We start from the raw sequence: 17252 nt of genomic DNA on the forward strand, positions 1-17252 counted from the left end.
TTCTGTTAAGTGTTTTGTCTGTACCAGCTTGATGAAGCAGAAAAGTTTTGGTTTGCTTTTGTTCTGTTTTCTATTAGAAGGCTAAGTGAGAAGAATGGGGATAGTGAGCAGCAAGGGTCTAGTGATAATGGATATACGTTATGCCAGATATTGAGAGCTGCGAAGCTGAAGTATGTTTCTGATCATTCAAATTTCCTTTATTTTGTGATCGATCGCTTTTTTGTGTTTTGGGGTCATCCTCATATTTTTGTTTTACATAGCATTATGGACTTCTTCAAGGAGCTTCCTCAGTTTGTTGTCAAGGCTGGTCCAACTTTGAGTAATGTATATGGTGCAGATTGGGAGAATAGACTTGAGGTATTGGTGTGACAGAAATTTATGCCTATAATTAAAAATAAAAAAAAAAATAAAAAAATTTGTTTAAATATGTGTCTGTTTATTTGGGCTTTTATTCATGGTTTTGTTTTCATTTTTCTCCGATCAGGCAAAAGAGATGCAGGCCAATTTTGTGCACTTGAGTCTACTAAGCCAGTGCGTATCTTTTCTTTTGCATCTTTTATTTGAAGTAATGACTTTAGTATCTGCTGCATCATCAATTGACCTTTTGTTTAAGATTTTGCCTTCTCCATTGAGTATACCACATGTTTCTGTTTTAATCCCTTTCTTTTTGCTTGAGTTGGTTTTACTGTTTTATATTGAATGCAAGAAGGATGAGACCAGGATGCAATTTAATACAGCTACTTCCAGAAGCTCTTATGTTAGTGGAGATCATGCAAATCTCTTTAGTTTTATTTGTGTATTTTTGTAGTCATGATGTGTGCTGAAGTATTGAGTGTCCATATTGAAATTAATGCTTTTGGTGAAAGGGGTAGTGCGCATTGACGATTGCCATGGTGGGTTATGGTGGCAATAGGTTGTGTAGGGCAGTGGTGGCCACATGGTGGTTCTTGCTTGGTATATGGAGACAATTTTGTGTCAAAGATTGGATTTTGTAAAGCTTTTGACTTTTCTTTGAGCTCCACTAATTACTTTGGAGGAACTCAACAGCTCTAGTGATATTTTTTTATTCTTATATGTTAAAAGTATTATTCTATTTCTGCATCTGAATTTCACTGTGCATATGATGAAACTTTCTTATATTGCAATACACAACTGTGTTTTTCAGTACTTTCTCTCTTAATAATTTTTCGAGTTCATGCATAAATGGCCTAATTATCTTACACATTAATAATTCAAGGTCCTACAAACGTGCAATCCGGGAATTTTTCTTGACAACTGAAGCAAATGTTGATAAGCAGTCTGCTGTTGCTAGTGCATCTGGCTATGTCTCGGACTACCACCGTTTTGGATGGTTGCTTTTTCTGGCACTCCGCGTACATGCGTTCAGCCGTTTTAAGGACTTGGTGACTTGCATGAATGGTTTGGTTTCCATATTGGTAAGTCATTTTTCTGCTTTACTCAAGTCCATTGCTTAGTAAAGTTTTGGGATGTTGTTCTGGTTAGGGGCATGAAATGTTATGTGTCATATTTTAAATGTTGCTATTCTGAAGCCTAGGAGAGGAGACAGTTTCGCTGTTGTTAGATTGTGTGGCAACATGAGCCAACGTCATAGATGGAGGATTAGAAAACAATTAAAGCTAAAGATTTTGTATATTGTACATTATGGTTGACAATTTGACCATGTTGATAATAATTTTTGGCTATACTTTTTACCTTTTTAGAAGATTGTGTGGTAATGTAGAAACAACATATCCAATAAGAGTGTTTTCTCACTGCTTATTGAAATCTGTAACAGGCTATCTTAATTATTCATGTTCCTGTTCGCTTCAGGAATTTCAAATTTGATGATTCTCAACTATTTGGTAATTCCTCATTTATCCCTTTTAGCAGATTTTGTTAGATTTCTTCTTCTTTTTCGGAAGAGATGTCTATTTTTGACATGATTCGTGGCTATCTGATCCCTTATTTTCCTTCTTCATCTGTGCTGATTGTGTTAATGTGTGGTTCAGTTAAGAAAGATGGGAAAGGTGTAGACATCCTTTCATCACTTTGCAACAAATATCAAACATCAGAAGATGAGTTGAGGAAAATAATGGAAAAGGCTAATAATTTAATAGCAGATATCTTATGTAAAAAGCCTCAACCAGCATCTGAGTGTAGAATTGGAAACTTGGAGAATATTGACACAGGTACACCCACACACACACATATTTTGTAACTATTGATTTTATAATTTAGGAGACGCTTCTGAAATTTTGATATTCATGCAGATGGTTTGTCATATTTTGAAGATCTACTGGAGGACTCATCTTTGTCATCCAGTTTAGGTATTTTAGAAAAGGATTATGACGGTGCAATTCGTAGTAAGGCCGAACTGGATGAGAGGATTTTCATTAATGATGAGGACAGCTTACTTGGTTCAGGGAGCTTGTCAGGAGGTTCTGTGAATATAAGTGGTGTGAAGGTATGTTTTCAATGAAGAATGCGTGTGCAAATGATGTCAATTTGAGTATTTGTGTTGAAGAAGATATGTTAAATATTGATATTTATTATTTTGTTCAGAGGAAATTTGATTCGATAGCCTCACCTGCTAAGACGATTACAAGTCCACTCTCTCCTCAGCGCTCTCCTGCATCTCATGCAAATGGAAATATGGGGTTTTCTAATTCAAAGATGGTAGCTACGCCTGTAAGCACAGCAATGACAACTGCAAAGTGGCTTCGTACTGTCATTTCACCACTTCCACCAAAGCCCTCAGCAGAGCTGAAGCGTTTCCTGGCATCTTGTGATAGGGATTTAACTGAGGAAGTAGATACAAGGGCAAAAATAATATTGTTTGCTACATTTCCAAGTACTGCTCAGGGAGAGCATTGTATGTCTACAAACCTGCAATCTGCAAATCTCATGGACAGCATCTGGGCAGAACAACGAAAATTTGAAGCACTCAAGTTATATTATAGGGTATTGGAAGCAATTTGTAGAGCAGAGGCCCAAATATTGCATGCAAGTAATTTGACAGCTCTATTGACTAATGAGAGGTTCCATAGATGTATGCTCGCCTGTTCTGCTGAACTAGTTCTGGCAACACATAAGACTGTTACAATGTTGTTTCCTGCGGTGTTGGAGAGGACTGGCATTACAGCTTTTGATCTTAGCAAGGTCATCGAAAGTTTCATTAGACATGAGGAATCCCTCCCGAGAGAATTGAGGCGGCATCTGAATTCATTAGAAGAACGACTTTTGGAGAGTATGGTATGGGAAAAGGGGTCCTCTATGTATAATTCTTTGACAGTTGCAAGGCCTAACCTCTCCGCAGAAATAAACCGTCTTGGACTATTGGCAGAACCAATGCCACCTTTGGATGCAATTTGCATGCACATTAACATGAATTCTAAATTTATTTCTGGAGGGGTTCCTCCCTTCCCTTCTTTGCAGAAGCATGAGACTTCACCAGGTAATGGTTTCTTTACTCCTTTTTAAGTTTTGCAATATTTTTCTCAAAGTAACATAATATGCAATGCACAAGTTCTTAACATCAAAAAACTTGTACTGTGAAGGGATGATAACTCATTGTGGTGTATGAAAATTTGTTGTTGCAAATGTAAGAGTTAAACTCATGGCATCTACCGCAATGGTTATGCCTTACTACCAAGCTGAGACACATGGGGATGTGCAGAAGTAGTTGGAATAGCTTTATTTTGTTGAAATAAATTGTGATATCAATTTGATCAACGTCTTACTCTATTAGCTAATTATTATTCAGGTCAGAATGGGGATATCAGATCCCCAAAGAGATCATGCCCGGACTATCGAAGTGTATTAGTGGAGCGGAATTCCTTTACATCACCAGTCAAGGAACGCCTCCTGGCCTTCAGTAACCTTAAATCAAAGCCGCCACCACCTCCTTTGCAGTCTGCGTTTGCTAGGTACTAATTAACAGAGATGTATTCTCAGGAGGCAGGAAGTGGTGAATCTAATTTATTTGCATGATTTTATTTGTGGCTATTCTCTAAATAGGGTTCTACATTTGGATATTTATGTGTGCAGTCCAACACGGCCAAATCCAAGTGGTGGAGGGGAGACGTGTGCAGAAACTGAAATCAATATATTCTTTAGCAAGGTATTAAGCACAATTCTGATGAAAATTATCGCTTTGTACACTAACTCAAGAGTCTAAGAGAACTTGCCAGATGGATGTATCATGAATATGGCTAAGGTTTTGGAGACAATTTGTCTCTCCGCCTTTCCTCCATGTTGTGTTGGGGACTCTTTGTGTGTGTGGGGGGAGAGGGAGGGGATTTGACAAATGATATTTATTAGACCTTATGAGGCCAGCTATCCATTTGGTGGCATATTTTATCTGGCCAAAAATTTTTTTAGCCATCCCATTTGAAGCTTTTCTGTGGAAAGATCATAAGTCTTCCTGTAGATGACATGTAGATCAAACTGTCAGCCATCTGTCTGGTCTGTGGTGGAGGATTTTGGAGACAATCTAAAAGTGAATGTGTTCTGTAATACTGTAGTCCCTATGCTAATTTCTGTGTCTGCATTTAATTTTGCACTATTTTTATAAATTTACAAATGAAATATTATGGTAAACATCTGTTTCAGTCATTAATTGTACTTGTGGTGAGTTTGCTACCTGGCCTCACTTTCTGGACTTACTTAGCATTCAATTCCTCTGCTGCTTTACTTTCTTTTTGGTTATGCATTAACAGTTAAATGTTGTGTACTTGTGCTTCTAGATTACTAAGTTGGCTGCTGTCAGAATCAATGGTATGGTCGAAAGGCTACAACAGTCTCAGCAGATTAGGGAGAATGTGTATTGTCTTTTTCAACAAATACTAAGTCAGCGGACATCTCTATTTTTTAACCATCACATTGACCAAATCATCCTTTGTTGTTTCTATGGAGTTGCAAAGGTTTGCTATGATGAACTCATGAGAGTTTTTGGACTTCTGTTCAATCATTCTCCTTTTATCTTACTCTTGAGCTGTTTTTGCCTGCAGATATCTCAACTCAATCTGACTTTTAGGGAAATTATTTACAACTATAGGAAGCAACCACAATGTAAACCTCAAGTTTTTCGCAGCGTGTTTGTTGATTGGTCATCTGCACGGCGCAATGGGGTATGTGGTCTAATCTCTACTCTTTAGTTGTCAGTTTTCTAGATAAGTTTAACCCCCTGAACTGTTTGGAAACAGAAAACAGGACCAGATCACGTTGATATCATTACATTTTACAATGAAATTTTTATCCCCGCTGTAAAGCCTCTGCTGGTTGAGCTTGGCCCTGCTGGAGCAACTACAAAAACTAACCGAGTTCCTGAAGTCCACAATAATAATGATGGTATACTTTTGTTACGAATTTATATGTAATTGTTAAGCTCATTTGATTGCAAATGCCATCCTGCTTGTCATTGCCTGATATGCCTCTTTTGTCTTTCTTGGCTGATTAGCTCAATGTCCTGGATCGCCTAAAATATCTCCTTTTCCAAGTCTCCCTGATATGTCTCCGAAGAAAGTATCAGCTACACACAATGTGTATGTCTCTCCATTGCGATCATCCAAGGTACTTGTATGTTTCTTTAGGTGTTATTAGGAGGATATTTGCTCCTTTTCCTTCTTGATCAAATTTGTCGACCTCACATATTGATGAGTCCCCTCTAGCAAAAGACAAGCAGCATTCGGAGATGAGTATTATTCTTCATGTGTTATGTGAAGTCATTTTAGATATATTTGACATTTGAGTTCATGGGCATCTTTCATCAGAGGGTTGATTATGCAATTCCGTTACATTTTCAGTTTGTTAGAACCTTGAGTCACAACCACCCACCCCCCCCCCCCCCAAAAGCTGATTTTGTTTCACTTAATTTCGGTGTGAGAATTACCAATTGAATTCCTTAGGCATGATAAATGGCTTGAGGAGAAGGGGATAAAGAACGCCAATTTTGCCGTGGTGACATGGTCAAATTGGGATTGTCGGGGATGCTGGAATCTGAGTGTCGATTCAAGAAGATTAGGAAGCCTCCTTATTTTAACCGGTAAATATTTATGCAGATAAATAAATATCATTTATTTGAACTCTTTGCATGTTGATATCATGTGATTCAGTTTCTCTGTTGGTGCTGTTTTCTTAGATGGATCAACTTGAAGGTTCCTTTCCATGAGGTTTTTGGTGGTGTGGGTGCAATCTTAAGGAGGCAGTTGAGATGGCAGGATTGGTATGGCAGGGCCGTGCTCACTGTGGCCTGGATGATGCCAGAAACACTGCTCGCCTACTTGTGCTTCTAATGCGCAGGGATTCAAATTCTCCATTACAAACTCTCTAATGTGGCAGACAACTGATCATTCATTGATGTGGAAGCAGTCCCCAGACCAAGTGTCCTTTTCCCCTAATCAACCCCAAAAACCGAAAGACATGCAGATTCCTATTTTCCAGCATCACCCTTATTGTTACTGTGGGTGAAGAGCAGCAGAGCGATGATCAGAAGCCAGGGCCAAAGCAAGGGTGCATTTTCTTTGGATGCGGAACTGGACTGTCACTAGAGGAGCCCTCTGCCATTACTTCGAATGGGTTTCTCCCTGACCGGAGTATGAGAAGATATCTCTCTCAATCTCTCATGGTCATATCCTAAGTTTTCTTAACGTAAAAAATGGAAAAAAGAAGGGACAAAGTAGTGGGTTGTCTCCTAGTAGAAGCTTATGCCTTGCTTGGTGAGGTTTTTGCTTCATACAGAATACCATATAAATAGTTGGCTCAATTGCTTAATAGTGTGTCTCTGCTAAACACCAAAGTAGTCCTTTAAGAAATGGGAGCTCCAACCTGTAAAGCTGACTTATCGTTGACTGGACAACAATTGGGAATGGTGAGAAATCGGTAGTTAGGATGGTGCTTTTACATGCTCAGGCATGCTAAGTTATCTTAAATAATTTGTGAGGTAGGGACACTTATCTTAATGCATTTTCTAATGGGAATCAGTAGATCATCTGCTTGGCCTGGTTTGCTGCATGTCACTTGTTTGCTTTTAGATTCCTACTGTTGTCTTGTCTTAAGTTGTCTCGTCTGTTCATTGTTCTAAATTGTTTTTTAACCTTTTAGTGCTTTCTTTCAACAATGGCAACCTTTTGGATTTTGCATGAAAGTTAACGTAGTGTTGGTTCTGACTTATTGTTATGTTGGAAAAAATAAAACGAGGAATTCGATTTTTATTGTTTGGCAAGCTACCAACTTAAAAAGTTAACAAATATAAATTTTTTTTTTAAAATTTCCGCTACTACAGTTTTCTTTCATATTTTCTAGATAGTGAATAATAATACTCTCTTTGTAAGGACTCGATAAGTTAAAAATACCATTTTAAAAAAAAAAACTTGTAGAAGCCTTAAAAAGAAAGATGAAGAAATAGGTGATTCTATTTCGTTACATCTGCCTCAAACTTTTTGGTGGTTTTAGTATCTCGTTATAATTTATAAAGCAATGTTTCTTCGATAACTCAAACTTTTTGTTGGAAAAGGTTTCTCTTCAAAGCCCTTCAAATTTATTGGATAACGTCATTTTTTTACTATTCCAATAAAAGACTCACATATTTAAAATTACTAAGTCAGTATTTAGTTTTTATTTAAAAGTCTACAATTTTAAACAAGTGGGAGTCTTTTACTGGAATAGTAGACCACATCACTTGTCTATCATGAGAACTTTATAATTTCTCCTTTTTTGGGGGTGGTGGGAAGGGCATGCGAGCAGTGTTCTGTTCCACGAGATGCCTACAGGCCAAGGCAACTGTGCATATTAATGTGCCATTTGGCTTTTCTCTGAGTAAAGAGGCAGCTAAAATAATGTGAATAATGTGAAAGGTTTAGCTGCTGGTATGTGCATACATAGGTTATACCTCCAAGACAATCAGGGAAGAGAAGTAAGCACAAACATGATTTTAGGGTCTGGCTGTTTACAATGACCGGACAAATTATGTCACACCAAATCCCATATGGAAATAGGCACTAATAGGAGAAAGTTTAACAATATACTTACAACCACAATAAGCAGAAATTTTTTTTTTATTAAATTAGTCAATTAGAGCCACTACATTTTTCAAGCTCCATACCTAACTTACATAAGCACATGGGGGTGGTGGCAGCCATTCTACAATAACTCACCGCTCACACAACACCCCATCATAAGCTAAACAAGTATAGATTAAATAAGTGAAGAAATGAGAGAAGAACAAGAATTTACAAAAAAGGACAGTAGTCCATTGAATCAGGAGTCAGGTTGCTCAGATTTCAGTGGTGCACCTGATGAGGATGCACAACTCCCATTCTGAAGGTAGAGGCTGTTGGCAACCATAGAATCACTAACCAAGCCAACGTCAACATCGTCGAAGTTTAGGGTGCCTCTAAGCTTCCGGGTACTGAAGAAATAAGTAATTCAGATGAGGACATGGTCAATATAGTACAATAACGGGAAAAAGCCTCAAACCTTAGAAGTTGAAGCATATAGAAAAGCATACCCATTCAAGCGGTTATTGATGGCAGTCAGGTCTTTTGAAGGGCTCTGATATGCATGTGTACTCTCTCCAACGCAAGCATAATAGCTTTTCGAGCTATGTGATATCAGAGCATCCATCTGCAGACATAATTCAATTTTTATTTTTTATTTTTTGGTCAGCATAAGGAATCAATAACTAGTCCAAGGATGCTTAGCTCCTAATTTAAGAACAGGGTATTTGCAGATTCAAGTTATTTTGATTCAAGTCTGCTTTGAGAGCACAGTCACTGCATTATTTATCACCAACATTTTATATTTTATATTTTTGGGTTTGGTCAAAGTATCAGCATCACAATCAACAGAGGAAGCTAAAAAATAATATTGATCCAAAGGAAATAAGTTATCACTGTTAGCATTCAATGTTGAATGAGAACAAGAAATGCATCACAGCATTTAGGTGGTCAAATAACAATCAAATATTTCATCAAGCACCCATAACAATTCCTTATTATGGATGCTTCATCATCAACATAACCTTTCTTTTTTATTTTAATAAATACATTTTTTTTGGAAGAAAAAAATATAGGTGAAGGTCAAATGCTACACTAAAACATAAAAAAGACATGAAAATCATCATCTCAGATTGTAGAGAGAGAGAGAGAGAGAGAGAGAGAGGACATTGATCAAATTCTATTAAAAGGGGACCGGCTTGTGTCCAGTGAAAGTTTTCACTGGACACGTTAGATCTTGGACACGTGTCCAAATCCTGCTGTGTCCAGTGAAAATTTTCACCGGACACAAGCCTTGCCCATTAAAAGGACCCTCAACATCCACTGGAAACTCCGGTTTGAAGATCTCAAAAACACCAACTTTAGTCCAAGAAGTGGAATCTCAACACCCTCCACAAAAATGCCATTTTGAACATACTCCTTCCTATAAAGAATTCATTGTGTAGAGCTTAAATTTTTTGTTCCAAGGAAATTGTAAGAAACACAAGTTCTACACACTTATTTCCATGCCTAGCCTACAAATTTATTTGCCCATCAATGAGATAATAGATGAAGGGAAATTTCTACATAAAAAAGCAGTTGATTTGCTTTCTAATAATGCCACCGAATTCATATAAATCTACACACCCCCTTAACAGTTAACTATGAAATATATATATATATATATATTTCATATGTCCATTCAATTGGTAATTCTCACACCGAAATTAAGTGAAACAAAATCAGCTTTTGGGGGGGGGGGGGGTGGGTGGTTGTGACTCAAGGTTCTAACAAACTGAAAATGTAACGGAATTGCATAATCAACCCTCTGATGAAAGATGCCCATGAACTCAAATGTCAAATATATCTAAAATGACTTCACATAACACATGAAGAATAATACTCATCTCCGAATGCTGCTTGTCTTTTGCTAGAGGGGACTCATCAATATGTGAGGTCGACAAATTTGATCAAGAAGGAAAAGGAGCAAATATCCTCCTAATAACACCTAAAGAAACATACAAGTACCTTGGATGATCGCAATGGAGAGACATACACATTGTGTGTAGCTGATACTTTCTTCGGAGACATATCAGGGAGACTTGGAAAAGGAGATATTTTAGGCGATCCAGGACATTGAGCTAATCAGCCAAGAAAGACAAAAGAGGCATATCAGGCAATGACAAGCAGGATGGCATTTGCAATCAAATGAGCTTAACAATTACATATAAATTTGTAACAAAAGTATACCATCATTATTATTGTGGACTTCAGGAACTCGGTTAGTTTTTGTAGTTGCTCCAGCAGGGCCAAGCTCAACCAGCAGAGGCTTTACAGCGGGGATAAAAATTTCATTGTAAAATGTAATGATATCAACGTGATCTGGTCCTGTTTTCTGTTTCCAAACAGTTCAGGGGGTTAAACTTATCTAGAAAACTGACAACTAAAGAGTAGAGATTAGACCACATACCCCATTGCGCCGTGCAGATGACCAATCAACAAACACGCTGCGAAAAACTTGAGGTTTACATTGTGGTTGCTTCCTATAGTTGTAAATAATTTCCCTAAAAGTCAGATTGAGTTGAGATATCTGCAGGCAAAAACAGCTCAAGAGTAAGATAAAAGGAGAATGATTGAACAGAAGTCCAAAAACTCTCATGAGTTCATCATAGCAAACCTTTGCAACTCCATAGAAACAACAAAGGATGATTTGGTCAATGTGATGGTTAAAAAATAGAGATGTCCGCTGACTTAGTATTTGTTGAAAAAGACAATACACATTCTCCCTAATCTGCTGAGACTGTTGTAGCCTTTCGACCATACCATTGATTCTGACAGCAGCCAACTTAGTAATCTAGAAGCACAAGTACACAACATTTAACTGTTAATGCATAACCAAAAAGAAAGTAAAGCAGCAGAGGAATTGAATGCTAACTAAGTCCAGAAAGTGAGGCCAGGTAGCAAACTCACCACAAGTACAATTAATGACTGAAACAGATGTTTACCATAATATTTCATTTGTAAATTTATAAAAATAGTGCAAAATTAAATGCAGACACAGAAATTAGCATAGGGACTACAGTATTACAGAACACATTCACTTTTAGATTGTCTCCAAAATCCTCCACCACAGACCAGACAGATGGCTGACAGTTTGATCTACATGTCATCTACAGGAAGACTTATGATCTTTCCACAGAAAAGCTTCAAATGGGATGGCTAAAAAAATTTTTGGCCAGATAAAATATGCCACCAAATGGATAGCTGGCCTCATAAGGTCTAATAAATATCATTTGTCAAATCCCCTCCCTCTCCCCCCACACACACAAAGAGTCCCCAACACAACATGGAGGAAAGGCGGAGAGACAAATTGTCTCCAAAACCTTAGCCATATTCATGATACATCCATCTGGCAAGTTCTCTTAGACTCTTGAGTTAGTGTACAAAGCGATAATTTTCATCAGAATTGTGCTTAATACCTTGCTAAAGAATATATTGATTTCAGTTTCTGCACACGTCTCCCCTCCACCACTTGGATTTGGCCGTGTTGGACTGCACACATAAATATCCAAATGTAGAACCCTATTTAGAGAATAGCCACAAATAAAATCATGCAAATAAATTAGATTCACCACTTCCTGCCTCCTGAGAATACATCTCTGTTAATTAGTACCTAGCAAACGCAGACTGCAAAGGAGGTGGTGGCGGCTTTGATTTAAGGTTACTGAAGGCCAGGAGGCGTTCCTTGACTGGTGATGTAAAGGAATTCCGCTCCACTAATACACTTCGATAGTCCGGGCATGATCTCTTTGGGGATCTGATATCCCCATTCTGACCTGAATAATAATTAGCTAATAGAGTAAGACGTTGATCAAATTGATATCACAATTTATTTCAACAAAATAAAGCTATTCCAACTACTTCTGCACATCCCCATGTGTCTCAGCTTGGTAGTAAGGCATAACCATTGCGGTAGATGCCATGAGTTTAACTCTTACATTTGCAACAACAAATTTTCATACACCACAATGAGTTATCATCCCTTCACAGTACAAGTTTTTTGATGTTAAGAACTTGTGCATTGCATATTATGTTACTTTGAGAAAAATATTGCAAAACTTAAAAAGGAGTAAAGAAACCATTACCTGGTGAAGTCTCATGCTTCTGCAAAGAAGGGAAGGGAGGAACCCCTCCAGAAATAAATTTAGAATTCATGTTAATGTGCATGCAAATTGCATCCAAAGGTGGCATTGGTTCTGCCAATAGTCCAAGACGGTTTATTTCTGCGGAGAGGTTAGGCCTTGCAACTGTCAAAGAATTATACATAGAGGACCCCTTTTCCCATACCATACTCTCCAAAAGTCGTTCTTCTAATGAATTCAGATGCCGCCTCAATTCTCTCGGGAGGGATTCCTCATGTCTAATGAAACTTTCGATGACCTTGCTAAGATCAAAAGCTGTAATGCCAGTCCTCTCCAACACCGCAGGAAACAACATTGTAACAGTCTTATGTGTTGCCAGAACTAGTTCAGCAGAACAGGCGAGCATACATCTATGGAACCTCTCATTAGTCAATAGAGCTGTCAAATTACTTGCATGCAATATTTGGGCCTCTGCTCTACAAATTGCTTCCAATACCCTATAATATAACTTGAGTGCTTCAAATTTTCGTTGTTCTGCCCAGATGCTGTCCATGAGATTTGCAGATTGCAGGTTTGTAGACATACAATGCTCTCCCTGAGCAGTACTTGGAAATGTAGCAAACAATATTATTTTTGCCCTTGTATCTACTTCCTCAGTTAAATCCCTATCACAAGATGCCAGGAAACGCTTCAGCTCTGCTGAGGGCTTTGGTGGAAGTGGTGAAATGACAGTACGAAGCCACTTTGCAGTTGTCATTGCTGTGCTTACAGGCGTAGCTACCATCTTTGAATTAGAAAACCCCATATTTCCATTTGCATGAGATGCAGGAGAGCGCTGAGGAGAGAGTGGACTTGTAATCGTCTTAGCAGGTGAGGCTATCGAATCAAATTTCCTCTGAACAAAATAATAAATATCAATATTTAACATATCTTCTTCAACACAAATACTCAAATTGACATCATTTGCACACGCATTCTTCATTGAAAACATACCTTCACACCACTTATATTCACAGAACCTCCTGACAAGCTCCCTGAACCAAGTAAGCTGTCCTCATCATTAATGAAAATCCTCTCATCCAGTTCGGCCTTACTACGAATTGCACCGTCATAATCCTTTTCTAAAATACCTAAACTGGATGACAAAGATGAGTCCTCCAGTAGATCTTCAAAATATGACAAACCATCTGCATGAATATCAAAATTTCAGAAGCGTCTCCTAAATTATAAAATCAATAGTTACAAAATATGTGTGTGTGTGGGTGTACCTGTGTCAATATTCTCCAAGTTTCCAATTCTACACTCAGATGCTGGTTGAGGCTTTTTACATAAGATATCTGCTATTAAATTATTAGCCTTTTCCATTATTTTCCTCAACTCATCTTCTGATGTTTGATATTTGTTGCAAAGTGATGAAAGGATGTCTACACCTTTGCCATCTTTCTTAACTGAACCACACATTAACACAATCAGCACAGATGAAGAAGGAAAATAAGGGATCAGATAGCCACGAATCATGTCAAAAATAGACATCTCTTCCGAAAAAGAAGAAGAAATCTAACAAAATCTGCTAAAAGGGATAAATGAGGAATTACCAAATAGTTGAGAATCATCAAATTTGAAATTCCTGAAGCGAACAGGAACATGAATAATTAAGATAGCCTGTTACAGATTTCAATAAGCAGTGAGAAAACACTCTTATTGGATATGTTGTTTCTACATTACCACACAATCTTCTAAAAAGGTAAAAAGTATAGCCAAAAATTATTATCAACATGGTCAAATTGTCAACCATAATGTACAATATACAAAATCTTTAGCTTTAATTGTTTTCTAATCCTCCATCTATGACGTTGGCTCATGTTGCCACACAATCTAACAACAGCGAAACTGTCTCCTCTCCTAGGCTTCAGAATAGCAACATTTAAAATATGACACATAACATTTCATGCCCCTAACCAGAACAACATCCCAAAACTTTACTAAGCAATGGACTTGAGTAAAGCAGAAAAATGACTTACCAATATGGAAACCAAACCATTCATGCAAGTCACCAAGTCCTTAAAACGGCTGAACGCATGTACGCGGAGTGCCAGAAAAAGCAACCATCCAAAACGGTGGTAGTCCGAGACATAGCCAGATGCACTAGCAACAGCAGACTGCTTATCAACATTTGCTTCAGTTGTCAAGAAAAATTCCCGGATTGCACGTTTGTAGGACCTTGAATTATTAATGTGTAAGATAATTAGGCCATTTATGCATGAACTCGAAAAATTATTAAGAGAGAAAGTACTGAAAAACACAGTTGTGTATTGCAATATAAGAAAGTTTCATCATATGCACAGTGAAATTCAGATGCAGAAATAGAATAATACTTTTAACATATAAGAATAAAAAAATATCACTAGAGCTGTTGAGTTCCTCCAAAGTAATTAGTGGAGCTCAAAGAAAAGTCAAAAGCTTTACAAAATCCAATCTTTGACACAAAATTGTCTCCATATACCAAGCAAGAACCACCATGTGGCCACCACTGCCCTACACAACCTATTGCCACCATAACCCACCATGGCAATCGTCAATGCGCACTACCCCTTTCACCAAAAGCATTAATTTCAATATGGACACTCAATACTTCAGCACACATCATGACTACAAAAATACACAAATAAAACTAAAGAGATTTGCATGATCTCCACTAACATAAGAGCTTCTGGAAGTAGCTGTATTAAATTGCATCCTGGTCTCATCCTTCTTGCATTCAATATAAAACAGTAAAACCAACTCAAGCAAAAAGAAAGGGATTAAAACAGAAACATGTGGTATACTCAATGGAGAAGGCAAAATCTTAAACAAAAGGTCAATTGATGATGCAGCAGATACTAAAGTCATTACTTCAAATAAAAGATGCAAAAGAAAAGATACGCACTGGCTTAGTAGACTCAAGTGCACAAAATTGGCCTGCATCTCTTTTGCCTGATCGGAGAAAAATGAAAACAAAACCATGAATAAAAGCCCAAATAAACAGACACATATTTAAACAAAATTTTTTATTTTTTTTTTATTTTTAATTATAGGCATAAATTTCTGTCACACCAATACCTCAAGTCTATTCTCCCAATCTGCACCATATACATTACTCAAAGTTGGACCAGCCTTGACAACAAACTGAGGAAGCTCCTTGAAGAAGTCCATAATGCTATGTAAAACAAAAATATGAGGATGACCCCAAAACACAAAAAAGCGATCGATCACAAAATAAAGGAAATTTGAATGATCAGAAACATACTTCAGCTTCGCAGCTCTCAATATCTGGCATAACGTATATCCATTATCACTAGACCCTTGCTGCTCACTATCCCCATTCTTCTCACTTAGCCTTCTAATAGAAAACAGAACAAAAGCAAACCAAAACTTTTCTGCTTCATCAAGCTGGTACAGACAAAACACAATTCTGTTAGTTCACATAAAGACCTTTCCTCACCTTATCTTCACATTTACGGGACAATACAAACCAATAATACATACCGTTCCGTTGCCAAAAGCTGAAACATTAGTCTGTAGAAGGTGTTTGGTTTCTTTGAACAGCTTCATAGCTTGCGTGCAAGTGTTCTCATCCAACAACATTCCGTTCTGTCATCAAAACCCATATTTAATTCACAGAAAGCCCACATTTTTTTTAATAACATAAAAATATAGAACAAACCCACCAAACCTAAATTTAAATATAACATTAATAACAAGGAATGAAGAGAAAAATAAACCTTGCAAGCCTAAATTCACAGAAAACTCACTTTTCGCTTATAAAAACTGAGTAATGCTAGGGAAAGCAAGCAGTAAAAACTAAAAACAAATAAAGAATTGAACCGCGCGGACCTCAATTTAAACGCATACAATGAAATATAACATTGATAACAATGAACAAGAGAATTTAAAAAAAAAAAAAAAAAAAAGACCTTGCAGAAGTCGGAGAATCGAGCTTCAGATGGGTCGACAGTAGCCGCGGCGCTATCTGTTTGTGAATTGTTGGCCGATGCTGCTTCCGAAGGCTTAGCATCTTCCATCTTCTCCAATGCAGCTGGACTCATCCAAACCCTAGCTGATTCAATCCATCACAATAATGCACCAATTTCAAATCTTTCACAAATAATTAATAAAAAAGAAGAAGCTAATATCACTAAAAAACTTAAATTCCCAAAGTCAATATTCTGAGTCCACAAAACCCTTAAAAACTCAAACCTCATAATCCAAATTCAAAAAAAAAAAAATTACGGAATTTCTAAAGCAAATTTTAAAAAACAAAGAAAATACTTTCTAATTATTAAAAAAAAAAAAATCACATTGAAGAAAAATAGTATTAACAAGATTTAGATTTTAACGAACAAAAAATTGAAAAAAAAAAAAAAAACTTACGAATTTGGTATAGATCTGGTGGATCTCTCTGACCTAAACTGTAGGTATGAAGAGTGAAGATACGACGGCGTTTTTATTCAGATCGAAACCAGAAATAGGCTTTTGGGTTTTTTGTTTCTCTCTCACACACTCTTTCTTTCAGTTCTCTCTGAACCCTATCTATCTTTTTTTATTTTTATTTTTTTTCCCTCTAAATTTTCTCTCTCTTCGTTTCTTTCTCTCTCATCTATTTTAGGGGTTCTCTCTCTCTCTCTCTCTCTTTCTTTGTGTTTTTTTTTTTGGGGGAAACCCTCTAGTGTGGGTTGGTCTCGCGCGGGAAAAAATCCACACATGGATGATCCTTATCAGTTATCATCAACATCATGGCCGACACTCATACATGCATAGGTTGCCCAATGGGGATCTGACACGTCATGGTGGTTTAAAGGTTAGGTTTTTTTTTCTTTTGTTTTGGTTTCTTTTTCTTTTGTTTTGGTTTCTTTGTCTCTCCTATTTACCGCCAAAATTTTCTCCGTTATGGAGAGAGAGTGTGTGATTGAAGTCTATCGTTACGGCGAGGATGACGGTGACTAACGGAACTGTTTTTTGGGCTTGGAGTTGGAAAAAGCCCTTTGGTTATGAACCTAGTCTAGGTATGTGAAAAGGGGGCCCAGCCCAAACTTTTGTGAGCAATAGGGCCCAATGGGGTTGGTGTCGTTTATTTATTTATTTATTTTTTTGGGGGTGT

The 17252-nt window shown here is 37.3% G+C and overlaps 2 protein-coding genes and 1 long non-coding RNA gene across 5 annotated transcripts; 2 read left to right on the forward strand and 1 right to left on the reverse strand.

The window, feature by feature from the left end:
- Positions 1–21: 21 nt before the first annotated feature.
- Positions 22–5820, forward strand: LOC136070729 (retinoblastoma-related protein-like; the record flags this gene model as incomplete). The annotated part of the gene is made up of 14 exons (XM_065781067.1): positions 22–170; positions 261–357; positions 485–531; positions 1238–1436; positions 1796–1862; positions 2010–2189; positions 2271–2464; positions 2563–3454; positions 3764–3926; positions 4048–4120; positions 4746–4922; positions 5010–5129; positions 5205–5349; positions 5459–5820. Coding segments are annotated over 14 exons (2646 nt in total), but the record flags the coding sequence as incomplete, so codon positions are not given.
- Positions 5821–5905: 85 nt separating this feature from the next.
- On the forward strand, positions 5906–7011 carry LOC136070737 (uncharacterized). Its single transcript, XR_010631972.1, has 2 exons — positions 5906–6043; positions 6140–7011. It is a non-coding gene; the product is annotated as an uncharacterized LOC136070737 (long non-coding RNA).
- A 1025-nt stretch (positions 7012–8036) lies between these two features.
- LOC112008808 (retinoblastoma-related protein) lies at positions 8037–16790 on the reverse strand. 3 transcript variants are annotated; one of them, XM_024041149.2, is made up of 19 exons: positions 16526–16789; positions 16069–16211; positions 15641–15745; positions 15402–15544; positions 15215–15311; positions 15042–15088; positions 14137–14335; positions 13711–13777; positions 13384–13563; positions 13109–13302; positions 12119–13010; positions 11647–11809; positions 11453–11525; positions 10651–10827; positions 10444–10563; positions 10224–10368; positions 10002–10114; positions 8507–8622; positions 8037–8407 (listed from the first exon to the last, which is right to left on the reverse strand). In XM_024041149.2, exons 2-19 carry the CDS (start codon positions 16198–16200, stop codon positions 8257–8259), a joined length of 3114 nt encoding a protein of 1037 aa, XP_023896917.1. In that variant the 5' UTR covers positions 16201–16211; positions 16526–16789; the 3' UTR covers positions 8037–8256. The 3 variants fall into 3 exon arrangements, with proteins under 3 accessions (XP_023896917.1, XP_023896916.1, XP_023896915.1); XM_024041148.2 differs by having other exon boundaries at positions 15215–15544; positions 16069–16207; positions 16526–16790; XM_024041147.2 differs by having other exon boundaries at positions 15215–15544; positions 16526–16790.
- Positions 16791–17252: the final 462 nt, after the last annotated feature.

The sequence above is a fragment of the Quercus suber genome, unplaced genomic scaffold, assembly GCF_002906115.3.
Source record: "Quercus suber isolate HL8 unplaced genomic scaffold, Cork oak 2.0 scaffold_256, whole genome shotgun sequence".
In the NCBI taxonomy this organism is placed as follows: Eukaryota; Viridiplantae; Streptophyta; class Magnoliopsida; order Fagales; family Fagaceae; genus Quercus; species Quercus suber.